The sequence below is a fragment of the Aquarana catesbeiana genome, linkage group LG03, assembly GCF_042186555.1.
Source record: "Aquarana catesbeiana isolate 2022-GZ linkage group LG03, ASM4218655v1, whole genome shotgun sequence".
Lineage (NCBI taxonomy): Eukaryota > Metazoa > Chordata > Amphibia > Anura > Ranidae > Aquarana > Aquarana catesbeiana.
Window position 1 is genome coordinate 99,555,917 of NC_133326.1, and position 27,578 is coordinate 99,583,494.

At 40.8% G+C, this 27,578-nt stretch overlaps 1 protein-coding gene across 1 annotated transcript; it reads right to left on the reverse strand.

Annotated features, from left to right (window-relative positions):
• Window positions 1-247: 247 nt before the first annotated feature.
• LOC141133919 (transient receptor potential cation channel subfamily M member 1-like) lies at window positions 248-27,543 on the reverse strand. The gene is made up of 8 exons (XM_073623535.1): window positions 27,538-27,543; window positions 25,593-25,882; window positions 24,488-24,716; window positions 22,738-22,860; window positions 13,988-14,119; window positions 11,606-11,734; window positions 10,743-10,994; window positions 248-505 (listed from the first exon to the last, which is right to left on the reverse strand). Exons 1-8 carry the CDS (start codon window positions 27,541-27,543, stop codon window positions 248-250), a joined length of 1,419 nt encoding a protein of 472 aa, XP_073479636.1.
• Between the last annotated feature and the right edge of the window lie 35 nt (window positions 27,544-27,578).

A 27,578-nucleotide genomic window follows, 5' to 3' on the forward strand; every position in this document is an offset into this window, starting at 1 on the left:
CTCAACAACCTCTGGAGGAACCCTGGTTAAAAATGTCTGCTCTACATTATGAAACTCCCAAAGATAACAGATTCAATCCCAGTCTATTCTATTCTTCCAAAACACTCAAGGTAACTTAAAGAGTGATGTACCATTTTATGGCACCAGATAACATTGTTGATCACTGCTTATTTCTTATGTTTCTATAAATTGTACATCTTTGCTAGGTTTGTAGTAATTACATCTGCTAAATGGTATGTTTTCCAAATTAAAACAGGTAGTCTGTTAATTTGGACTGATCATCTGCCTGGTTAACAGGAAGCAGAGTCTTACTATGAACTCTAGTCTTACGGTCTATCTGGTCCGCAAACACCTCTCCGTAGATCATCCAGTAAGGCATGTAGAAGATGTTGCGGGCCAATCTCCATGATGGTTCCTCATCTGGGTGCAAAATGGCCTGTCGTGCTACTCCGAAACTCATAAGCACCACCAGCATGATGATCACAAAATATAGCATGTCAATCATCTAGAAAAGTGACATCATCTTTAGATATGGAGCCAAAACCAATCAAGCATTGTCATACTTCAATGTCTGCATTCACTGCATACATACTGTAGATACATACATCTAATTAGTTGATTATTAGTTGATTAAAGTTTATATGTAGATATTTTTTTTTTTACTTTCAGATAAAGTAGTCAAAGGTTTTACTGCCTATATCTTGTTGCAGACGTTTCCCTTTACTTCATGTGCCAGAGACACCACAGGAAGGGAAATGTCTCCAAAGTAAAGAGAATTTATTATTCATATTATACGGGATTTATTGCGCTTTACAATATAACATGTACAGTTGCAATACAATTCAATACACAAGGAATCAGAGGGCCCTGCTCATAAGAGCTTATTCCAACTTATCTCAATTTACACAGTTGACACTGAAACTGGCAACCCCATTTGAAGATGTCCCCTTACCTCCTGTTCCAAAAATAATTACAATTTTGTAATACTGATTACTATTTTTCCCAAAGACAAAAATAAATCAAGCAACCCCCTGTAAAACAATATAGGCAACAATGGGAGCGTGACCTGGGCTTGGAGCTGGATCCTCAGGACTGGCAAATCATGACTTTAGCTGTCTCAAAGTGTTTGAGAAATGTTCTTTTTCTTGAAAATGCATACAAAGTGCTATACCGCTGGTATTATACACTGGCCTGGTTGGATCGCATTATCCCTAATTATCCCTTGACATGTTTTCACGGTTGTAACCAGCAGCGAACAATGGCGCATATCTGGTGGAATTGTCCAAAGGTGAGCAGACTGTGTATTCGGGTCTATGATTTGCTTCGTACATTGTTACACTCTAACATTAAGAGAAACCCTTTTGAGGCTCTTCTTTTTGAGCCTATAGATGGCATGGAAGTCCCCGATTCTTAGTTTTAAAGTGGTGAAACACAGAATGACAAATTTCTTCAAGTTTGTCAACCTTGGATATCGTATTCCCATCCTTCCCATTTTGATCATCAGTTATTGGACATTTAATATGTCTGCGCCCTTGACCCCTGGGATGATTTTGTTACTTCTTCTGTTTTCTCCTCCTTCTCTCTTCTTTCCCTTTTTTCTCTCTTTTCTCTTTCTTTTTTCTCCTCTTGGGGTTTTCCCCTCTGGATTACTCATTATGTATAGTCGTCCTTCTTGGCTGGCGGTTTTTGGTCCTTTTTCCTTTTTACTGTTGGACAACTTTCACCTTATATGTGCGATCACTTCTACTTGTTTTATAGGTGGACTTTTATCTGCCCATTGTGTACCTAATTTCATTCTCTTGTATCCTTTTTATTTGTGCACTATTTTGATCATCTTTGAATATGTGCAGTTTTTTGTATATTTTCTGTTGCTATCCATCAATAAAACTTATTGTAACAGAAAATCACAAACGATGTGAGATACTGTATATTGGTTTGCTGTCTTATTACAGCTTAATTCTGAGGATATGAAAAAACTACCATTGCAGTGAGGCTCCCCCTCTGCACTGCAACAGTTAAAGTGATTCTAAATGCTCAAGGTTCATTCTATGCATTAAGGTAAAAAAAACCTTCTGGGTGCAGCTCCCCCCAGCCCCCCTTATACTTATATGACCCCGATGTCGAACCAGCAAGGTGCATGAGAGTGGTGGCTTTTCGGGGTCCCTGTCTTCTGCCATTGGCTCCTGCTGCTGTCAAGTGACCCAATGAGGAGAGAGTGGGGGTGGGGCTGAGCCACAATCTTTTTGTAAATGGACACACAGAGAGCATCTCAGAAGCAAGCCTGTTCGAGTGCTCCTATAGCAAGAGACTTGCTATTGGGGGCACTCTGCAAAAAGGAGGGCCAGGACCGCCGGGGGGGACCCCAAAAAAAGAGGATCAGGGCTGTTCTGTGCAAAATCATTGCACAGAGCAGGTAAGTATGACATGTTTGTTATAATTTTTTTTGATTCTTTCCTTTGGAACCCCTAAAATGCACATTTTTGCCTAAGGTACCAGTAAATAGCACTTTTACTTAAGCCAGCCACATAGGCGTGCGCACAGGGTGTGCCGGGTGTGCCCAGGCACACCCTAATCACCCCGTGAACATTATTGTTATCGCTCTGTGTAGCAGCAGAAACAGGGGAAAGATCTCTCTCTTACCGGCTCTGCCATAAGAGAAGTGTTTATGCTCTTCTCTTTCACTGTGCTGGCAGGGAGATCAATGTGCCAGGGTCATATATATGTAGACACCCGCACACGCATGTGTGTTTGAACTTAAGGGTGCATACCCTAATGCAATAGGCTGCGCACACCTATGGCCAGCCATACATGGATCAAAATTTGGCTGGTTTAGCAGAGACCAGACAAATTTTGATCCTTGTATGGGCAGGCTGGTTGTACAGAAGTTGATCTATAGATTGATTTCTGTACATCCAGCCTGCTCCATCAGTGCCACCTGCTATAGCCAGCAGAGCTGATCAGTATATTCTGAAGGCGGGGAAGTCTATACAGAGTCTATATACAATAGCTCAGCGGGGAGGATACCCCATCCACCTCGAGTGTGTGAATGAGGGAATGAAGTCTTTTTTTTGCGTTCAACCTGCTTGTTGCATGAAAAAAAAATGACTCATGTATGGGCTGCCTTACCTTGGCCCTTAATTCCCTAGCAGCTGGGGCTTCCCTCGCCCTCCAACACACCTGCTTGTGAGTGGGACTCTGAGGAACACCACTGAGAAGAGGTTGTGGAGGACCAGTCACATGAAACATTGAGCCTTCTGGAGTCAGGGATAAGGTAACTAATTGTGCTTTTTACTGATACCCTATAATAGGCTCCAAAAAAGGGTGGGCTCGGGGCACAGAGCACTGTGCAGGTGACCCGACCCACGGCTGCTGTGGGTGCATTGTTTGCCACCCCCCCAAAAAAATATACCACCAGCCACCACTGTATTTAACCCTTGCAGTGCATGGAGAGCCCCACTGCAAGGGAATTTTCTTAATTTCTCTGAAGTTCAGCTTCAAGGTATCTTGCTTATGATTTGTAAATTACTGTTGTACTTTACACATTTGGCACCTTTCGGGGGGGGGGGAGCAGGTACCTGTTTTTGACAGGTACCCATCCCCCCTCCTCCTTTCCTCTCCGCCGGACAATTCACAAAGCGCAGTGGGGATCCGGTTGTGAAGCCGCAAGGCTTCACTGGCAGTTTCCCTTACAAGGAATGGCGGGGGCAGCACCCAAAGAGCCGCCTAAAAAATCGGCTGGGGTGCCGACATTGTGGGATCCCTGGACAGGTAAGTGTCCTAATATACAGCAGCGAGCACATTTGGGTTTTTTTTTTGTTTTTTTTTACATGTTTGCGTGGCCCCTGGGAGTGATATATGTTAACCCTTTGGCTGCCATTGTGGTTCATATACTTCTGAGTATGGCTGAAGTAGATCGTTAACACTTTTATATATAAAGTGCTGTTGTACCTCTTGTAATCTTGAGGTCTAATTCTGAGGTGAGCAGTTTGTCTTTCACGAGGTGGAGAAGGGGAAAGCTTGTGGTGGTTCTGGATTTTGTGTGCAAAAGAAGATCACATGGCAGACTTTTTTTTTGCAATAATTTTTACACTTGGGAAGTCTTCATTTGGTGCACACAGATGTTTTTGCACACTTAGGACATTCATTTGATATATAGAATATACATTTTTCCATTATTATATCTTATGTATGCTGATGTTGTTTTTTTTCTGCTGTAGATTTATGTCTTAAGGGCACATTGCACACTATTTTACATAAGATGGATTGATATTGTTAATTTTTCTATTGACGATTGCACATATACGCCGGAAAGTGTGTTAAATCGACAGCAATTATTTATATTCTCGTGTATTTGATCTTGATTCCAGCCATATCTGGGATAAGATATACAGAGGGGACGGAAAGTATTCAGACCCCCTTAAATTTTTCACTCTTTGTTATATTGCAGCCATTTGCTAAACATTTGAGTTCATTTTTTTTCCTCATTAATGTACACACAGCACCCCATATTGACAGAAAAACACAGAATTGTTGACATTTTTCAGATTTATTAAAAAAGAAAAACTGAAATATCACATGGTCCTAAGTATTCAGACCCTTTGCTGTGACACTCATATATTTAACTCAGGTGCTGTCCATTTTTTCTGATCATCCTTGAGATGGTTCTACACCTTCATTTGAGTCCAGCTGTGTTTGATTATACTGATTGGACTTGATTAAGAAAGCCACACACCTGTCTATATAAGACCTTACAGCTCACAGTGCATGTCAGAGCAAATGAGAATCATGAGGTCAAAGGAACTGCCTGAAGAGCTCAGAGACAGAATTGTGGCAAGGCACAGATCTGGCCAAGGTTACAAAAAAAATTCTGCTGCACTTAAGGTTCATAAGAGCACAATGGCCTCCATAATCCTTAAATGGAAGACGTTTGGGATGACCAGAACCCTTCCTAGAGCTGGCCGTTCGGCCAAACTAAGCTATCGGGGGGAGAAGAGCCTTGGTGAGAGAGGTAAAGAAGAACCCAAAGATCACTGTGGCTGAGCTCCAGAGATGCAGTCGGGAGATGGGAGAAAGTTGTAGAAAGTCAAGCATCACTGCAGCTCTCCACCAGTCGGGGCATTATGGCAGAGTGGCCCGACGGAAGCCTCTCCTCAGTGCAAGACACATGAAAGCCCACCTGGAGTTTGCTAAAAACCACCTGAAGTACTCTAAGATGGTGAGAAATAAGATTCTTTGGTCTGATGAGACCAAGATAGAACTTTTTGGCCTTAATTCTAAACAGTATGTGTGGAGAAAACCAGGCACTGCTTATCACCTGTCCAATACAGTCCCAACAGTGAAGCATGGTGGTGGCAGCATCATGCTATGGGGGTGTTTTTCAGCTGCAGGGACAGGACGACTGGTTGCAATCAAGGGAAAGATGAATGCTGCCAAGTACAGGGATATTTTGGACGAAAACCTTCTCCAGAGTGCTCATGATCTCAGACTAGGCCAAAGGTTTACCTTCCAACAAGACAATGACCCTAAGCACATAGCTAAAATAACGAAGTAGTGGCTTCACAACGACTCCGTGACTGTTCTTGAATGGCCCAGCCAGAGCCCTGACTTAAACCCAATTGAGCATCTCTGGAGAGACCTAAAAATGGCTGTCCAGCAACGTTTACCATCCAACAGAACTGGAGAGGATCTGCAAGGAGGAATGGCAGAGGATCCCCAAATCTAGGTGTGAAAAACTTGTTGCATCTTTCTCAAAAAGACTCATGGCTTTATTAGATCAAAAGGGTGCTTCTACTAAATACTGAGCAAAGGGTCTGAGTACTTAGGACCATGTGGTATTTGAGTTTTTCTTTTTTAATAAATCTGCAAAAATGTCAACAATTCTGTGTTTTTTCTGTCAATATGGGGTGCTGTGTATACATTAATGAGGAAAAAAATGAACTTAAATGATTTTAGCAAATGGCTGCAATATAACAAAGAGTGAAAAATTTAAGGGGGTCTGAATACTTTCCGTCCCCACTGTATATACTTTATCTTGTTTTGTATATTTACACGCACTTGAGACTGATAGGAAACATATACATACGTTGCATATATATGCAGGTATGTATGCATGTGTATGCACATTATAAATATATATGTATAAAAAATTTTTTCTTGTCTTCACAAATGAGGGCTATAATACTTAACAGAAGGGATTAATTGGCTATGTATTGTTGCTTTATTAAACTATGTGTTGTTTATCATTTTGTATATTTAATCTTCATTATCTCTGTTTACTTTGTAGTGTGAATTTCTATTTTTGATTAATCTTCCTATTAATACAGGAACTTAATGTACCACAGAAAATTCTTTTATGATATGTTTGTAACTATGCTTATTTCCAGAATATATTTTTTATCCAATGTTTAATACAAATTTGATTTTTATACAAATTTATGTTATTAGTTTATAGATTACCAGAGATATATTTAAAGTCCCACCCTACCTATACATTTCCATTTTCTAGATTTCGGGATGATATCTCATGGCGATCTGAGTCCTATTTAATATACCAATATCCCACCTCCTTTACTCCAAATGCACACAGGGCTGTCTTTTCGCATGGGCACGCTGGGCAGTTGCCCGGGGGCCCCCTTGCCTGGGGGGCCCCACCTGCCCAGCGAACCCAGCCAGGGCCGGACTGGCCTACTGGGAAATTTCTCGGTAGGCCGTCTGCCCTGGGGCCGCATTGAGTTGCGGCTGCAGTGCTCTGCTCTTTCCCTCTCTCCTCCTCCTCCTGTGTATCATGGAGCTGGCAGGCTCTGTGTTCAGTGGCCGTGCTGTACCAAGGTCCTGCCCCCCTAGACCGGCTCATGTAATAGTAGATTGAATCAGTGTTCTGCCTATCACACGAGCCAGTCTAGGGGGGCGGGACCTTGTTACAGCGCGGCTGCCGAACACAGACCCAGCCAGCTCCGTGATACACAGGAGGAGATGCCCGCTGTGTGCGTGTGATACCAGGCAATGGTGAGTCTAGATTAATTGGCACATTGATGCTGCATTCATGGGCACAGTGAGGATGCAATTGTGGGCACAGTGAAACTGCATTAATGGGCACAGTGAGGCTGTAATGGTGGGCACAGTGAGGGTGCAATGGTGGGCACAGTGAAGCTGCAATGGTGGGCTCAGTGAGGCTGCATTCACGGGCACAGTGAGGCTGCAATGGTGGGCACAGTGGGGCTGCATTCATGGGCACAGTGAGGCTGCAATGGTGGACACAGTGAGGATGCATTCACAGGCACAATGGCGGGCAAGGTGAGGCTACAATGGTGGGCACACTGAGGCTACAATGGTGGGCACAGTGAGGCTGCATCCATGGGCACAGTGAGGCTGCAATGGTGGGTACAGTGAGGCTGCATTGATGGGCACAGTGAGGCTGCAATGGTGGGCACAGTGAGGCTGCATTCACGGGCACAGTGAGGCTGCAATGGTGGGCACAGTGAGGCTGCATTCATGGGCACAGTGAGGCTGCATTCACGGGCACAGTGAGGCTGCATTCACGGGCACAGTGAGGCTGCATTCATGGGCACAGTAAAGCTGCATTTGATGGGCAATCATGTGTGATTGTGTAGACAGGGCCCCAGCGCACTGTATTGCCCGGGGGCATATAATGCTCTTAAAGTGGAAGTCCAGCGACCAATCTTCTTTTTTTTTTTTTTTAGGTTATTGAGACACTTTGCTAATCCCAAAATAATACTCACAGTTTGGGTGTAATATTTCCGCCTCTGTCTGTTTTCGTACTGAAGAATAACTTTAAAAATGTGATGCTGGCTGTTTCCATCTTGCTTGTGGGCATGTGAAGCCCACAAGCATTGATTTCCTGGATGCGGTGAATGCTGTTCATTCACAGCTTGTTCACAAGCATGATCATTGTTCCCGCACTGAATCTTGGGAAGCCTGACACTAAGCTCCCAGGAGACATTGCGGCGCCGGGGAAAGGCAATAAACACGCCTACTCCCATGGGAGGAGAGACAGGAAGTGCCACAATAAAGTACAATATAAAGGTAATTACAGCGATAAAAAAAAAATTTGTGCGGCATTTGAACATCTATGCAATTAACTGAAGGGGGTAAGATTAAGTTAAAAATTTGAGTAGAACCCCACTTTAAGATGGCACTGAATGCACATATACACAGTTTTGATACAGCATCACACTTTTTATAGGTAGGTGTGAAATACATGTTGAGTGCTGGCTGGCTTTCTCATACACAGGTTTACAAGTGGATTACAAGTTGTACATACAATTGTCTTTTGAGTTTATCACCTCTATTTAAGCCTCATACACACTACCAGTTTTTTTTCGTTCAACCCAGGGGGTTGAATGAAAAAAAACTGACAGCCCTGCTGTACTAATAATCCAAAGCTAGCACCACAATCTACCCTGCTGTGCTATTGTGTTCTGACAGGGCCCTGCCAGAACACTCAGGTCAGCGCTCTCAGCCATTGGCTAAGAGAGCGTACCGAATGGGAGCCGGTCGGCAGACCGTTTTCAGTCATGCCCCTTCAAAAATGTTTTTTAAAAGGAAGGGGGGACTGAAGACTCTGATCTGAAAAAAAAAGGGGGGGGGGGTTGCTGAGAACTCTAATGTGAAGCGGGGAGATACTGAGGACTCTGAAATGAGTGGGAATAGAAAATAAGGACTTTGATGTGAGTGTGGATGGAAAATGAGGACTCCCCATTTTAGACTCAAGCTTTTGCATACTTTCAAATGGTACTGTGGCTGGAAAAAGGTTGAGAAGCACTGATTTAGAAGACAAAACAAATTTAGGTTTACACTCCAGTTAAGAGCTACAGTATGTTTAAGGGTTTAGTTTACATTCATAGTTAGGTTAAAAAATGAAAGTACAGAGAAGTGTAGCACTGTTACCACCTTATCACCACCATAAAATATCAGATTGATGCATCAGATAGAGGGATCCGGATTTAGAGAGTTTCCTGAATTCTTGTGCAAATAGATGGAAATAACCCTCTCCATAAAAGAAAGCTGTTTTCTGGGTACAGTAATATTTTCAAAGCAAGCCTTGAAACGTATCTAAATTAGATTGTACTTATCTAAAACAGAAATATTTTAGTTATTGCAGCCTACTAATCTATAGGCTTCATGTACACTAGCAGGTCCTAAACTTGAGTTTAGGAACTTTTGCCGTTTTTTGCCAAAGCTACTAAACTCAACTCCATAAAAGCCTATGTGTCAATGTACACATAGGCTTTTAGCAGAGTTTGGGAGCTGCCTCCCTCAACCTCCCTCTCCTGAATGCAGAATTAAGTGTAGGATAGGAACGTTTTGACCGTCGGCCACAGGAAAACACAAAATGATGTGGTGTGATTTTGCATCGATTTTGCCACGCTTTTGCTGCGTTTTGCCTTTTCTGTGCCTGTAGTAAATGTAGGCACGGTGTACATGAAGCCTGAAATGTGATGGCTACATTATTTTTCTTTGTTTATGCTTCTTTCCACCATTTTATTTTTACCAGGTGATCCTGACAGTAACAGGGCCTGTTCACATACGGTATAGTGTAGTGACCTGCGTTTTACTGCATTGTCAAACGCAAGTCACCACTAGGACACACAAAAAACAATTGTTTTCTATGTGTCCTATCCACACTGCAACACACCCTGTAGGTGCGGTGCAGTGAGCTGCGAAAAAATGCAGACATGCTGCATTTTATTGCAGCATAGAGGAAGGGATCGCATGTCATTGTACAGCAGTGCAATGCATAGTGCTGCTTTACAGGGACATGAATAAAGTGACACTTTGTGCACTTCAAATAATATTGAGACAATAAAAAAGAAAACCGTGTGATGTGCTAAAACACACACTATGTCTATGGAGGAGCAACTTAGCTGCCCTTGGACAGAAGCATTGTAAGCCTGTGGAGAAAGTAGTGTTAGAAAGACTACTAGATTTAGATGGACTTTACATAAGTGACTAACAAATTAAAGACTAATCCCATATAACACTTTTTAAGCTGTTACAGCAACGTTTTTCTTTTGCTTTTAAAATAAAGGTTTTACATAAATGATTAAAAGCTGACCATTGTAAGCAACCCTGTCAGTGTTAAATGGTTTGTCTTAACCCTTTGACTAACAATTTTGCTGGACAGCTTGGTCTGTTATAGAAAGTTGAAACATAACAGACTTCCTGGCAGGATTTCCAGGTGACAATAAAGGAGAAAAGACAAAAAAAGGAAAACCAATTTAACCATCACATCTAAGGATTTGTATCCTGCAACTTATTGAACTTTTGTTTTGGGGTTTAAACACACTTTAAATGAGGGCCTGCCTAATCATATTTTTTTTAAACCACCACATTGCCTTTGCTCCTCCAGAACGCCGACCCATGGTCACTACTGCTTCAGCCAACTAGGTCTGTTAGCATGGATCAAAAAAAAAAACTCTTCTAGGTAAAGGTCATCTCTTCATTTTAAGAGAACTTCCAAAGTGTGCTCATACAAATCATTATGTAAAACAAAAGACCACAGGCTGCAACTACAAGTGGCATACTTTAAATAACTGCTCAAAAAAAATTATATAAGTAGAATTTAAAAGGCTTTACATTTACATGAGTGGACAAATAAAGACATTTATTTTTTCTTGCAAACTAAATCAGAAATATTTCTTAATTTGCAGTCTGGTTAGCAAATCTCATAATTAGATGTAATCAGTAAAGTCAAAGGTAACTATTTTCATATGTTTACTTACCATTTTTCCTATCATCATTACATAGGGACCAAGGTACTTGTTGACTCCAAAAATATCCAAGACACGAATATACCAGAAGATAATATCTACACAGTAAATGACTCTACCATATCCCATGTATGGCTGATTTTGAAGTCGTAGAATTGCTCCAATTATAAATATTGAAATGGCCACAAGGTCTGTAATATTCCAATACTCTTGTAACCAAACTTTCACCTTTTGGCTCAGCTTCCCTGGTTCAGACATTAGAATCTGGAGAAAAGGTAGAGTAGAAAATACAAAAAAAAATGCTTATGTCATTACATAATTTGAACAGAAGTCATGTGGTGAAGATAGTATTTCATGCAATAAATATGAATGCAGTATTATATAACTAAAAATGTTATTATCGTTTGCATAGCTGAACATATTAGTAGGTTTCTTCCCCATCTCTTCATTGCCACCCCCTGTCTCGGTCGCAGCACATTCTTCCACTGTCATATCACCTGGCCACTGCCACATCACCTCAATGGAGCCGGTTCACACACCTCCAGGGCAGCCGCGGTCCGCATTGGAAAAGGGTCCTGTGCGCCTATGGCTGTGTTTCAGGTCCGAATTCAGGCAAAAGTTTGGACCTGATTCGCTCCTGAAACGGAGAACAGGGACGCACTGGACCCCTGCTTCAGAGCTGGGGCGGCAGCAAGTGTGAACCCGGCCTTAAGGACCTGTAAGCTGCAATATATTACATTTTTGTTTTTGGGTTAATTACCACTTGAAGTTTATTTTAATTTAGTCCATATATATATACTTTGCAAAAATTGTATAATTTATTGTACTTATTTGACAGTGCATACGTTTATCATAAAAGGCAATATTGTTCTCACCTCCCTTACTTTCTCCAAACCAAGGGTTAAAATATATGAGATGACAATCCATTCCTGCAGAGAAGGCCAGCGCTCCATCTTCACCAAAATTATATAATTAAATAACAATAAATATCCTAAGTACGAAATCTGGAAAATAAAAGTAGATTTATGTATCTGATATTTGATAGTAGGTATTAAAATAGTTCATTTGTTTGCTTCTGCATGACCCTATTGCTAGTTTCCTAAGCAACAATCTTGAATTTAACTATATTATTGTATTACATGAAGGCCTAATTTATACAGGTGGCAGAAACAGGTGGTTTGGCTATGTTTTTGTTGCTCGCCGACTGCTCTTTATTGATTTTAAACAAGCTGTACACATGCATGCACTGGAATTGGAGTCACGTAGGGAAAAATAATGCTGCCTGCAGAATTTGGCAACCAATAATGTTTTGCAACTGCATTAACTTCTATTTTAGCACACCTTAAAAGTGCTGTAATCAGGCCATAAAGTCTATAGTGTTTGTAGGCATGTTTAAGATCAGTTTAGGATGAGCTTGCAAAGCATTGAGAGTGTTCAGGATGAGCAAAAAAAAAAAGAAAAAAGGGTATTTGAGGGGTATTGGTGGACGTGATTTGAAAGCGTGCCTAACGCATCTGAAATACATATTAACAATATAGGTACGTTGGTGTGCGCTAAAGGCAGCGTTTAACTTCAACGTCTGTTTGTGCTTAGCCTAAAGGCTAAATAACTGAAAACCTTAAAGATGCATTATTGCAAGGAATACAAACAGGTCCCTCTAGGTCACAATAATTAATTGTAGGCATTCTGAGAAAAGGTGCCAGAGAATAACACAAAGGAATTTGTTTTGTTCTTGATCTCTGGTTCAATAATCCCCCTTAAGATGATTGTAGAGAATTACAGAGAAAGGTCAAATGGTTTAACACAAAGATCAACTCTGCGCTGAACTCTGATCTGACCTAAGGAAGGTTCATAGAACAAGGAGATAATGAATTCCTTGAGCCCAAATAACTATAGCATGAAATAAAATCATTATGACAAGGCTAGTGCACACTCCCTGCCACTAGAATAGAAAGTGCTCATTTGACATCATTTATAGACTGAACTGATATTTTGTTTTCTGTGGAAAATATACAGTAATGGAAAACAGGCCACTAGCAAAAGCATACACGTTCACTGAATGTTACAAAAACCAAGCGATATACAAAAACATGTGGTTGTATAAAAACATTGTAATTTATAATGTAAAAAAAATGTTTACTGGTGGATTGAATTAATTTATGGAAAATAAATGATTTTTTGTTAAAGTGGTGTAAATTCTACAGGTGGCCACCTGTCTGATGGTGTAGGTAGCCTTCAAACCAAGAAGTGCTGTCAGCCTAGGGGTGTGGGATTAAAAGGGCAAGGCTAAAAATAGTGGCAAAAGACTCTTGGAGCTCACAACTATTTTTGCCCCAATTTCATAGCTAATATCTAATCATAGATGCACCCAGAAGCCTCATGGTTTGCTTGCGTGATTGTCTTTCTGTTAATCCCAGAATTCTGAACAGAACTTAAGCTAATCTATTTTTAAGTTTGCTGCTGTTTGCCTTTTTTTATAATTAGTAAGAGTATCAGAAGTTTAGGGAGATGCAAAAATGTAAGGATTTCCTTTTTAAAAACACTAATGCCGTGTACACACGATCAGATTTTCCGACAACAAAACTGTGGATTTTTGTTCTAAGGATGTTGGCTCAAACTTGTCTTGCATACACACGGTCACACAAATGTTGGACAAAAATTCAGAATGTGAGAACGCGGTAACGTACAACACATATGATGGGACTATAAAAAGGAAGTTCAATAGCCAGTGCGGCTCCTTCTGCTTGATTCCGAGCATGCGTGAACTTTTGTGCGACGGACTTGTGTACACACGATCGGACTTTCCGACAAGTTTTGGTGGAAAATTTGAGAACCTGCTATCAAACATTTGTTGGCGGAAATTCTGACAGCAAATGTTCGATGGAGCATACATACACACGGTCGGACTTTCTGACAACAAGCTCACATCGAACATTTACTGTCAGAAAATCCGACCGTTTGTACGCGGCATTAGACTAACCTTATGATTACAGAAAGCAGGCCATTTAGAACTATGTTTATGGGAGTTAAGCCTGCCATAATTCAATCAAAAGTATTTGATTGTTTGAGTATTCAGCAGCTCAGACACTATATTATACTATTGGCCCATAATGATTTTTTCTTCAAAGGCGGAACTTCACTTTGGCATAGGAAAGATTGTAGTTTTCCTCATTATTGGTGCAAAATGCATGTGAACTATTTGAGATGTGCATATAGTATTATAGATTAACACAGCTATGAATAATTCATCAACTTACTGTATAAAACCAGAACTTGACAATTGGGGCATTGTAAAATTCATAAACTTTAGTTCCAATTGGTATACTTCTTTGTTTCTTGTTTCCATTCTCTTCATCACCTTTCCTAGAGTTGACATCAGCATTCCCATCCTAGATTAAATAAACATGTTACTGGGCTGGGATTATTCCCAGCATTTCACTTCTTAGGAAGTATTTAATTATAATTTCACAAAGTTAGAAAAAGCCAAACTTGTGATAAGGTTTGGATAAAATCATACATCTACAATTATTTCAAATGATTCATTCTATATACCCTCATATAACAACACGGTGTGGAGCACAGGATGGTCAAAGTCTTGTGAAAAAGTTATCAGTGAAGAAAGGGCACATAGTACCCAACTTTTTTTTCTAAACCAATAATGCTGGAAATGGGTTTTTTAACCTCCTTGCGCCCGCGTTATATCCGATTGATGGCTACAGCACGGGCCTTGATTGCGGGCCTTGATTGCCTCGCAGGCGCGCATCGGGGAAAGCTTGTGATAGCGGTGTCCCTTGGACACAGCCATTTAACAGATTGCGGTAAATGGCCAATCACAGCGGCCATTTACCACGCGATCGGCGTGTCCAATGAGAGATGATCTCAAATGTAAACATACGAGATCATTTCTCATTGACAGCTCTCCCTCCTCACACAGAGATCGCATGTGAGGAGTGAGAACGACCTGTGCTGCAGCTTCGGTGATTGTGTGTGATTTCATCTATAGAACATCATATACAGTGCCAACATCAGTGCCAATCAGTGCCTAAACAGTGCCAATCAGTGCCCATCAGGGTCAGTGCCAGTGTCACAGTGCCCATCAGGGTCAGTGCCAATCAGTGTCACAGTGCCAATCAGGGTCAGTGCCCATCAGCGCCAGTCATAAGTGTCATCAGTGCTACATTGCCACAGTGTCACCTGTGCCATCAGTGATCAGTGCACATCTGTGCCATCAGTGCTCAGTGCACATCTGTGACATCAGTCATCAGTGCACATCTGTGCCACCACATCTGTGCCATCAGTCATCAGTGCACATCTGTGCCATCAGTCATCAGTTCACATCTGTGCCATCAGTCATTAGTGCACATCTGTGCCATCAGTCATCAGTTCATATCTGTGCCATCAGTCATCAGTGCCATCAGTCATCAGTGCACATCTGTGCTGCCACATCTGTGCCATCAGTGATCAGTGCACATCTGTGACATCAGTCATCAGTGCACATCTGTGCCACCACATCTGTGCCATCAGTCATCAGTGCACATCTGTGCCATCAGTCATCCGTTCACATCTGTGCCATCAGTCATTAGTGCACATCTGTGCCATCAGTCATCAGTTCATATCTGTGCCATCAGTCATCAGTGCCATCAGTCATCAGTGCACATCTGTGCCGCCACATCTGTGCCATCAGTGATCAGTGCACATCTGTGCCATCAGTCATCAGTGCACATCTGTGCCATCAGTCATCAGTGCACATCTGTGCCATCAGTCCGTGCACATCTGTGCCATCAGTCCGTGCACATCTGTGCCGCCTCATCAGTACACATCTGTGCCGCCTCATCAGTGCACATCTGTGACATCAGTCATCAGTGTACATCTGTGCTTCCCCATCAGTGCAGGCTTATCAGCACACACCTGTTTTCCGCCAAGGAGGCGTACCAAATTCTTAGTGAGGCCGACGAGAGCAAGGGGGAGCTCTCTACTTTGGATTCCTATTCAAATTCCGATTTTGAGTCTGATGTAAATTACGCGCCAGTCCTAAGCAGTGGAACACTAACAGACTCAGAGGAGGAAGATATTCTGCCCGCCAAACAAAGGCGTTCTGGTGAGGAGGCAGTGGCATCCACCAGCACTGCAGTGCCATCCACAAGCACCTCAGTACCTTGGCAAGAAAGGCCAAGTGCTAGTGGGGTGTCACCTCAGCCCCAAAGGGTTAGGATCCATGCCAGCCTTCCCTATTTCCTTCAGAACCCCTTGTGGCTTCCACCTCAGGAGAAGCTAACATTCCCCCTTTCACTGCCCAGCCAGGAGTCTAGGTGGACACAGAGAATTTTCCCCAATTGATTGTTTTCATTTCATTTTTACAGAGGACCTGCTAGCATCAGTTGTGGCCCAGTGCAACCTGTATGCGCAACAATTTATTTTGAGTAACCCAACATCCTATTATGCCCATCCCTATGAGTAGAGAGACCTAACAGTGGAGGAGTTTAAGGTTTTTTTGGGCCTCACATTCTGTATGGAACTCACCAAAAAAAATGTATTACGATCATATTGGTCAACCCACTACATACTGATCTTCTCTGCGGTAATGCCCAGAACCAGATATCTCATGATAATGAGGTTCCTACATAATAATGACAATACCCAGTACCCTCCCTGAAATTACCCAAATTATGATAAGCTTTATAAAATTCGTCCACTACTAAATTATTTTTCAGAAAATTATCCCCAGTTGTTTACCCCAGACCAACACATATGCGTGGATAGGTCACTTGCCAAATTTAGCGGCAGGCTGGGAATCACGCAATTCATCTCCAGCAAAAGGGCCCGCTATGGGGTGAAAGTGTACAAATTATGTGACCGAGCCACGAGGTACACATATGCCTTCACAGTGTGTGAAGGGAAGGACACCCAGCTGCATCCCGCTTATTGCCCAGACTACTTAGGAAAGTGTTTTGGGACCTCATATGCCCACTACTGAACAAAGGATATCACTTGTATGTAGAAAACGTCTACACGAGTCTGCCCCTGTTCTGTAACCTTCACAAGAAGAACACTCCAGCATGTGGCACTGTGAGAAAGAACAGAAACGGCTTTCCTCAAAAGCTCGTCAATATGAAGTTAAGAAGAGGGGAACCGGCGAGTCTGCGAAATGAGGAAATTCTGGCAGTAAAGTGAAGGGACAGAAGGGATGTCTACATGCTGTCTTTAATCCACAATAACACCTACATGTAAATGCCCAGAAGGAAGAGCCCCATCCAAAAGCCAACATGTGCCCATAAATACAATTTGTTCATTGGGGGAGTCGAATTCAATGACCAAATGCTCGAACCCTACCTTGCCACAAGACGAACATAACAAAGTATCAATTTATTTTTTTAATTTGGCCATATACAACTCCTATATAATCTACCGCAACTCCACCAAAAGCCCCCAACCCTTCATTGGCTACCAGGAGAAAATGATCACTGCTCTTATTTTCCCGAACAGCCCACCAGAAAAAATTAATTCCGATGTTCTTAGCAGACTCTCTGAACGCCATTTTCCTGATAAAATGCCTCCCAAACCAACAGGCCAAAGACGTCAGAATAGTTGTAAGGTATTTACCAGTGGAGGAGTTAGAAGTGACACCTCTTATTATTGTCCCCAGTGTCCTTCCCAACCAGGCCTCTGCATAAGTGACTGTTTCCGCCATTACCATACTTCAGTAAATTATTAGAGAAGTATGGTAAACGTAATCCTCAGTTCCTGCCATTTACCTTCACACCCCTAATGCCACTGCTTGATCTTGAACTGACCCTGGCTTGTTATTCGACCACATTTCTGCCTGTCGATTCTTTACATACCTCTGCCTGATCTGAAACTGACCCTGGACTATTTGACCACATTTATTGCCTGACTCTTGGACTGATCTTGTACCCTGCTACTGGAGTAGTGGGATTCATAACACAGGGATTTCACATATATGAGGGGCTCCAGAATTGTTTTTCTGGATGAAGAAAACTATTTTTTTGTTTTCTCATTCCCAGATTAGGGTCTGGTGACCGGAGGCTTCAAAGAGATTTGTTGGGAGAAACCTCTACCCCTGTCACCATTCTGTCCTATAGGACTTACTGCCATCATGCCTCTTATATCTTATAAATGGACAACTTTGTGTAAAAAAAATGCTTTTTTAAATTTTTTTTCCACATATTCCAAAAACTTCTGGAAAAAAATGACATGTTCAAAAGACTCATTATGCTTCAAAGATTCTACGTTGGGTTGTTTGCTTTCCAAAATGGGGTCATTTTGTGGGCGTTTCCATTGTCCTGGTGCTTCAGGGCCTTCAAAAATGTAATAGGTGGTTGAGAAATGAGATGTGTAATTTATGCTTGTAGAATGCCTGAAGGTGCTTTCAATGTTGGGCCTCTGTATGTGGTCAGGCTGTGTAAAAGTCTTACACATGTGGTATCGCCATACTCAGGAAGAGTAGCAGAATGTATTTTGGGGTGTCATTTTTCCAAGTACATGCTATGTGTTGGAAATATTTTATAAATGGACAATTTTGTGTAAAAAAATGCGTTTTCATTTTCCAAAAACTTCTGGAAAAAAATGACATGTTCAAAAGACTCATAGAATATACGTTGGGGTGTTTGCTTTTCAAAATGAGGTACTTTTGTTGGCGTTTCCATTGTCCTGGTGCTCCAGGGCCTTTAAAAGTGTAATAGGTGGTTGAGAAATGAGATGTGTAATTTATGCTCCTAGAATGCCTAAAGGTGCTACTTCAATATTGTGCCTCTCTATGTGGCCAGGCTGTGAAAAGGTCCCACATGTGGTATCGCCATACTCAGGAGAAGTAGCAGAATGTATTTTGGGGTGTCATTTGTGGTATGCACATGCCACGTGTGAGAAATAACCTATTACAATGACAATTTTGTGAAAAAATCTTCATTTTGCAAAGAATTGTGGGAAAAAATGACAACTTCAAAAAAACTCACCATGCCTCTTACTAAATACCTTGGAATGTCTACTTTTCAAAAATGGGTAATTTGGGGGGCATTTGTACTTTCCTGGCTTGTTAGGGTCTTAAGAAATGAGACAGGCCATCAGTACATCAGGTGTGATCAATTTTTAATGATTAGCACCAGAGCTTGTAGACTCTCTAATTTTCACAAAGACCAAATAATATCCACTAATTTGGGTTATTTTTACCAACGATATGTAGCAGTATAAATTGTGGCCAAAATTTATGAAGAAAAAATACTAATTTGCAAAATCTTATAACAGAAGCGAAGAAAAATGTGTTTTTTTTTTTTTAATTTTTTTGTCTTTTTTGATTTATAGCGCAAAAAATAAAAAGCCCAGAGGTGATCAAATACCACCAAAGCTCTATTTGTATGAAAAAAAAAGACAAAAAATGTATTTGGGTACAGTGTTGCATGTAATTGTCATTCAAAGTGTGAGAGCACTGAAAGCTAAAAATTGGTCTGGGCAGGAGGGGGGTTTAGGTGCCCAGTAGGCAAGTGGTTAAATCTGATGCATGTGAGTGATAGATGGCAGATGTATTAAAAAAAATACAAAGATGCAAAAGGGAGACCAGATGCAGCTATGCTATAAAACTATACATGCACCTGGGTCCAGCAGAATATTTGATTCATCCTTCCAGGACTGTACAGGGCTGGTGCAATGTTTACATTTACCAGTGTCCTTTGCCATTTAAATAAGGGGTTTAGTGATACTCCAAAAGGAGGAGGGAGGACAGATACTATAATAGGCTGATCATTATTTACTATAGGTCAGAATCTTCTTTTAAGGTAAAGGTCTGGCCCTATTCACACTGTTAGGAATGCAGAATGATGTAAATACTGCTTTTGCCCCATACACAAAAGGCAGTTGGGATCATGCAGTCTGCTGGATACCACTAAACATTTATATTTGCCAGCTGTTATTTTAGCACTTCAAGATTTGTAGAAATCTATGTTACACTCAAACTCCATTAAAAGTTTTTGCATAGAGTAGTAAAGGATTAAAACCTCTGCTATGGGAACTCTGGGGGTTATTTATGAAAGGCAAATTTACTTTGCACTACAAGTGCAAACTACAAGTGCAAAGTGCACTTGAAATTGCACTGAAAGTGCACTTGGAAGTGCAGTCGCTGTAGATCTGAGGGGCAGATCTGAAATGAGGGGAAGCTCTGCTGATTTTATCATCCAATCATGTGCAAGCTAAAATGCTGTTTTTTATTTTCCTTGCATGTCCCCCTCAGATCTAAAGCGACTGCACTCCCAAGTGCACTTTCAGTGCAATTTCAGGTGCACTTTGCACTTGTAATTTGCACTTGTAGTGCAAAGTGGATTTGGCTTTAGTAAATAACCCCCTCTGTGTATTACTACTACTGGACCATGCTCCACATGCCAAAATGTGCACAAAAGTAAAAAAATGTACTCAGCTTGTGAGGGAGATGTTATATTACTTCTGGCGAGATCCTGGGAATGTTGAGGACCTCAAATCTCACAAAACAAATAGGGTGGATTTTATTAAAGCTGGTGCACTCACAATCTGGTTCAGCTGAACACACACAATTTCAAACCCGTGTTCAGTGTGAACGTACTCTTAAATGAAAGCTGAATGTGCACTCAGTTTTAGTAAATAACCCCCACAGTGTCTTCTTGTGAGATTTGGGATATTCAGTGTTGACAGAATCTTGGTGACTGAATTGAAGTATCACTATCTTCATTACAAAAGCTAAGTGTTAATATGTTTTTTTTTTACTTCTGAACACAGATTTTTATAATTTTTAAAGTGTTCAGCATTTTGACCTGGGGGCAACTTAGCATTTTTAATGCTCTCTATGTCCCTTTTGAAGAGAGTCATATCTTTTCTAAAGACATCTGTAGCTGGCATAAAAAATTGGAGGAAAACCAAATGTTGACAGTTGTTACTGGAACGGGAACTGGGAAACAGTAAGAACCTTAGTTATGATGAAAACAACTATAAAATATAGTATTTTAAAAATTTATAGAACTCTCCTCAGCAATTAACATGAAATGGTGGTTCTACCCCTTCACACTCTATTCAAAATCTAAAGGGGTTGATTTACTAAAACTAGGGAGTGCAGAACTTGGAGCAGCTCTGCATGAAAACCAGCTTCCAGATTTTTTTGTCAAAGCTTAATTAAACAATATGAAGTTAGAGCTGATTGGCTACCATGCACAGCTGCCCCAGATTTTGCACTCTCCCATTTTAGTAAATCAACCCAAAAATGTTTTTGCACTTTAACATCTGCATGTACAACAAGTGGGCCAATGTACAGATCCTACAATAACAAAGCAAAATAGCATTAAATAGTGTTAGAGCCCTTTCACACTGGGGCGGGGGCGGCGTCGGCGGTAAAACGCCGCTATTATTAGCGGCGTTTTACCGTCGGTATGCGGCCGCTAGCTGGGGGGTTTCACCCCCCGCTAGCAGCCGAGAAAGGGTTAAATACCACCGCAAAGCGCCTCTGCAGAGGCGCTTTGCCGGCGGTATAGCCGCGCCGTCCCATTGATTTCAATGGGCAGGAGCGGTAAAGGAGCGGTATACACTCCGCTCCTTCACCGCTCCGAAGATGCTGCTAGCAGGACTTTTTTTACCATCCTGCCAGCGCGTCGCTCCAGTGTGAAAGCCCCGAGGGCTTTCACACTGGAATGAAAGTAGCGGCACTTTCGGGTCGGTTTGCAGGCGCTATTATTAGCGCAATAGCGCCTGCAAACCGCCCCAGTGTGAAAGGGCTCTTATAGTGTTCAGTAAATAACTTACTTTGTCTGTTTAAATATGACACTTCATGGATCAGTTTATAAATGCATTTAGACATATTGACCTGTATTCATAGTCAATATCTGACCTGAATATCCAGTTGGACAATAAGTGAAATCCCTCACTTCATGGCCAACACTAATAAGTATACCCTTGAGGGGACTTCTGACAAGCTCTGGGGTTACCTTTGCAGTCTACTGCTAAGTACGTAAGGATAACACTTAAAAAGATAAATTGTGCTTAAACCTGCCCTTTAAAGAGTAATCGTCTGTCCGTATGTTAAAGGGCACTTGAGATAAGTTGGCTCACATTAGAGGACACTTGATAAAAGTGGCTTTATAAAAGGGACAAAAAAAAACCTGAGAAACACTGAAGTAGAACATTAGATTAACAGATCCCAACTTAATTGAGACAACCACTTATACCAATGTTTTTTCATAATATGATTCAAATGTAAGACAGGCATTCATTTTTTTTTCACTTGTTTACATTGATTACTGTGCAGCAATCTGTTTTTCTGCATCAAGTTAATAAAAGGCCATGTGTCAACAGGCTTTTGTTTGTGTCTGATGGGTTTTGTGTTACCATGCAAGTCTATAGGAATGCAAGTCTATTGCCCCGTACACACGGTCGGACTTTGTTCGGACATTCCGACAAAAAAATCCTAGGATTTTTTCCGACGGATGTTGGCTCTAACTTGTCTTGCATACACACGGTCACACAAAGTTGTCGGAAAATCCGATCGTTCTAAACGCGGTGACGTAAAACACGTACGTCGGGACTATAAACGGGGCAGTGGCCAATAGCTTTCATCTCTTTATTTATTCTGAGCATGCGTGGCACTTTGTCCATCGGATTTGTGTACACACGATCGGAATTTCCGACAACGGATTTTGTTGTCGGAAAATTTTATCTCCTGTTCTCCAAATTTGTGTGTTGGAAAATCTGATGGAAAATGTCTGATGGAGCCCACACACGGTCAGAATTTCCGACAACACGCTCCGATCGGACATTTTCCATCGGAAAATCCGACCATGTGTACAGGGCATTAAGGAACAGTCTCAGAAGCATCTCATATTGATGTCAAATTGATTCCATTTGCATAAGGCCAAAGTACATTGATATGGGCCCTATATAAGTCTTTTAGGTATAATATGCTATTTAACAGTTATTTGAGGGTGAAAATATTCATTCAGCAGCCATACACATACAGAAAATGGTGGTGTGAGAAATTTCTTACAGCATTGTCATCTTCTTTTTCTTTTCCTTCTTCATATTCCTTGGAGGTATGGTATGAGAGGTCATCTTGGGTCCGGAACTCCAAAAACAATATTGTAGGAGGTAGGAGAATGCCCATTATTACCTGTATTTAGAAACAAAATTGTAGACAAGATACAAAGCCTGCTTTATTTAATATTATATTTGGTCCTAAACATAGTCAATCCATTTCTTGTATCTATGGTAAATGTCTTATAATAATTTCTTGCTGTTCATGCTTATTCATTTAGGATATAACTGCATTATTGCACTCCAGCAACTCTCAGACTGTGAGACAGCTTTCACATCTGAGGCGTTCCATCCAGTCTAGTGAGTCACGGACAGCAGCTTCTGCATTTCAATGCATTTACTGATTGCCCAGGGCTTTTCTCACTTTGGCCTATTTTATACAAGGCAGCACAATAAGTGAAGCAAAATTAAACCAATTAAAATAGCAATGTAATAGTTTTCATACGATTACACACTTTTTGTACACTAGTTGGGATAAAGTTACAATCCATATAGAAAATATTATTGTGATAGGATGGGAGTTCACCCTTTAATTTCATTAACCAGGGAAGGAAACTTTTTGATTACAGATGTATTCAGATTCTTTTTTTAAACTCATTTACTGCAAAATGTTTTCAGTTTCTTTTTTTCTTATAGTACATTTTGGAAGGACTGGATGAGAATTACTATGGACACTGTCGAGTCTGAACAGAAACTGTGGATTTAAGTTTTTTGGAGTTGAGTGAGAATCAGTCAGATGGCCTTGCTATTTTAAATATAAGGTAAATCTTTAAAATACATATGCTATAAAAAGACATATGGAATTAAAACAAAAGACAAATACATTATAAATCCTGTACCCTCAGAAATCAATATCTGCAGTTCATCCAGATAAAGGCTAAAAAAAACCCTTAAAAGCAAAGTCTACTTTGCTCTAACATAGGCAGACATTGGGGGTTATTTACTAAAGGCAAATCCACTTTGCACTACAAAGTGCAGTCGCTGTAGATCCAAGGGGGACATGCAAGGGAAATAAAGAACAGCATTTTAGCTTGCACATGATTGGATGATAAAATCAGCAGAGCTTCCCCTCATTTCAGATCTACTCCTCAGATTTACAGCGACTGCATTTCCAAGTGCATTTGCAGTGCACTTGTAGTACAAACTGGAATTGCCTTTTGTAAATAACCCCCTTAGACTTCCTGGATCAACATTTTTTGATATACACACAGGCCCTTGGTTACTTCCAGTAAAGTGTTTTATAGGGCCAAGTGAGTTCCTTTAGTTTGTGAAGTCTACTATATCTGGTACTCCTATACTGCCACTTCTTTCTGGCATGAGCTTTAATCGCAGACATACATACATACATATGCCACAACAGTGTGCATGCCTGCACATCATTTTTTAATAACTGTCTAATTTCCAATGACTGTTAATATCATGTATGCCCAAATGCCATCTAATCTGTAGAAGACCAGAATTTATAAGACCAGTAAATAAAAACTCCTAACTCACGGGTTGATTTACTAACTCTGGAGTTTACAAAATCTGGTGCAGCTCAGCACAGAAACCAATCAGCTTCCAGTTTTTTTTTGGGAAGGCTTAATTGAATAAGCTGAAGTTAGAAGCTAATTGGCTACCATGCACAGCTGCACCAGATTTAGCACTCTCCAGGTTTAGTAAATCAACCCCATAGTGTGCCCTTGTATGTAATGTCAGAGTACCTTGAGACCTGGATTTTTCCTCATACGCAAACGCCCCATCCACATATCAGTCAGTAACATCTGACTGCAAGTGTGTGCTATGAAGTCTCGATGTTTGGCAGCCACTGCTAGTTTTAGACAGGTAGAGTTACTCCAGTTCTTTAGCTCATATGTTAGAAGCTTCATGGCAACTTGCTCATCATGTTTGTATGATTGGTCCAGTAATTCCACAGCCAACTGAGCAAAATCCCTAAGAAAGGAAAAATGACTTAAATATATTTCAGAAGGTCATACTGTTTATTTAAACATTGTGGTCCACTTCTAGACTACCACTTCTAAGTGGTATTAAACCCAAAACCAAAACTGTATTCCATTGCAACTCACATGGTGGCTATGTTCGTTTTCTGTTTTCCCTTTTTTTCTCCCGGTAAACCTACCAGCAAGTCTACTATTTTTTTTACTTCCTTTAACAGACCAAGGTGCCCTGACAATGTAACAGTTATAGGGTTGAGGCAAACCATTAAACACTGACAAGGGTGCTTAAAATGGTCAGCTTTTATTGATTTATGTAAATCCTTTATCCCAAAAAGAAAAAAAAAACTGTTGCTGTAACTGCTTAAAAAGTTTTAATCTAAAGGCCCATACACACGATCAGACTTTTTGACCACAAACATGCAAATTAGCTGTTTTGGAGCAACATTTGACCGTGTGTACGCTCCATTGGACAAACTTTTTCTGTTTCCATCGGACTTTTGTTGGCTGTGCGAACACACAAACTTTCCAGCAACAAAAGTAAGGAGTGGTAAGCTGCAATATTTATTTTTTGGTTTTTGGGCTTAATACTGCTTTAAGTAACACAATTAGTTCCATTGTGGTTATCTGTAGTAGAGAGAATGATGTAAACATCTAACATTTTTTAATTCAAGGGAAGATAATAGGTTTACCAGCATTACCTTAAAATAGTATTATAAGAGGAGAACATAGATAAAACAATAGATATAAATTCATGGGGGAACAGCAACTAAAAATTCATTTGAGTTTAGGCTTTGGCCAACTTCATATTACTCTTCTCTTTTCAACTTAAAGATATATGTTATTTTTGGATTTTATATTGTTAAACACTAACTTTGAATTGTTGTCCAAGTCTTGGGAGATGTCATCCACAAGGTCACTCTCAGATGACTCATGAGCCATAGACTTGTATAGTTTGCATGCTACGAGTGCTTTGGCCATTGTTTCCTCTCCACGTTGCCACAGAAAAAGAGCCATCTTTTGCCTTTTCAGGAGCACAGCCCAGATCATTAACTCATGAAAAGGATACTGGAAGCGGCTAACCTCCGGATCATCCACGTCAATGTCTATTTCCTCTTCCTTTTTCTTCTTCTTTTTTTTCCCTTTAGAAGGAGGTTCATCATCCTATAGAACAGTGGTATAGCAATGCTGTTATAGGGTAAATGCAGGCAAATAATTAAAACTTTCTTAAAGCGAAAGTATATATATTCTTTTTTTTAAATTTCAGAATAAAACAGTACATTTGTATTAATTTTCTCCTCTAACTGCTTCCACCAGTCAATAAAGAGTGTATCTGGTTGAGGCCACCAAATCAATTTTACAGAGCTTTGTTTAAACAGTAGGTATGATTATACAGATTTACGGGGGGAGGGGTTTTTTTACTAAAATTGATGCTCACAGAATCCGGTGCCCTGGTGCATAGTAACCATCAGCATCTAGATTTTATTGTCAAAGCTTAAAGTGTTTGTTAACTCAAAAAAAACATTTTAGATTCTGGTCCCTTAAAGCAGATTACACAGCACAGTGCTTGTGCTGTGTAATCCGCCCCCCTCTAAACTGTAAACCCCCCCCTGAACATTGCACTTCCTGTATCCCCTCTCTAAATAGACCCCGATAACCAGGGTAGCTCCGCCCTGATCACGTGGTCTAAGTACATCCCTCAGTCATATGCTGTCCCCTCTGCTCTCCTGTCTCCCCTTCACCCCCTCCTTCCCCCCTGTCATCTGCCTCTGTGTCTGTCTCTGGACCCGCTGCTATTGCTTGTAAAATAAAATCATTACATTTTCACTGCCAGCCTCTCTATTAGAGGCTGGCATAGCAAACTATGTCATTAGTTTTACAAAACGAGCAGTGTAAATACCTAATTTGAGCCTTCTTCAGGCCGGTCACATGACTCACGGCCGCTTTACAGCTCAGAGACAGGGCTTCTATGGAGGAGACGAGCGGTCACGTGATCTCCCCAGCTGACGCCAGAGGGACATCACAGCCCCTCCTTCAGAAGCCATCTATCAGAGCTGGAAAGCGGCTGTGAGTCATGTCACCGGCCTGAAGACAGCTCAAATTAGGTAGTTAAATTGCTCGTTTTGTAAAACTAAAAACACACTGTCCTATGCCAGCCTCTAATAGAGGGGCTGGCATAGTTTTATATATATGGATTAACAATCTCTTTAATTGAACAAACTAAAGTTAGAAGCTGATTGGTTACCATGCACAGCTACATCAAATTCTGTTTGCAACAGTTTTAGTTCATCTCCCCCACTGCCTCCATTAGCTCCAAAAAAAACTCCCAAAATGAATAAATATGGGTGAATGCATTATAAAAAAAGTATTCTAAACACGTATTGATTATATAAAAGAGCAATACTAAAAATACATAAATAAGTAGTGAAATAAAAAAGCATAAGGTATCACATTCAGTAGAAGATTGTCACCTGAGTGAGAGCTGAAACATACAGGACCATACAGGAAAGGAAGGGAGGTCTTTGCCACAGGAACTGGTAAAAGGGTAGAGGCAGGGAATGGTGGGGGCTAAAACTCTGGAACCTAGCAGAGAAACATTGGGGAATGTTATACGTCTCAGAATTACAAGGCAACACTGGAAACATGAATTACTAGAAAATAAGCAGTCAGATACAACTCAGCTGTGCTGATACCTGTTGTAATGTATCTTTTTTATTTAGCCTTTTTAGCACACTTGCAAATAATGTATATCATTTTTTACATTGGTTATGCAATAAAAAATTAAATTTTTTTTGAAGGGTAATCGAAAACTTGCTTACCTCCATTCCTAAAAGCTTAAGAGCTTTTGGCTGTAGAGAAA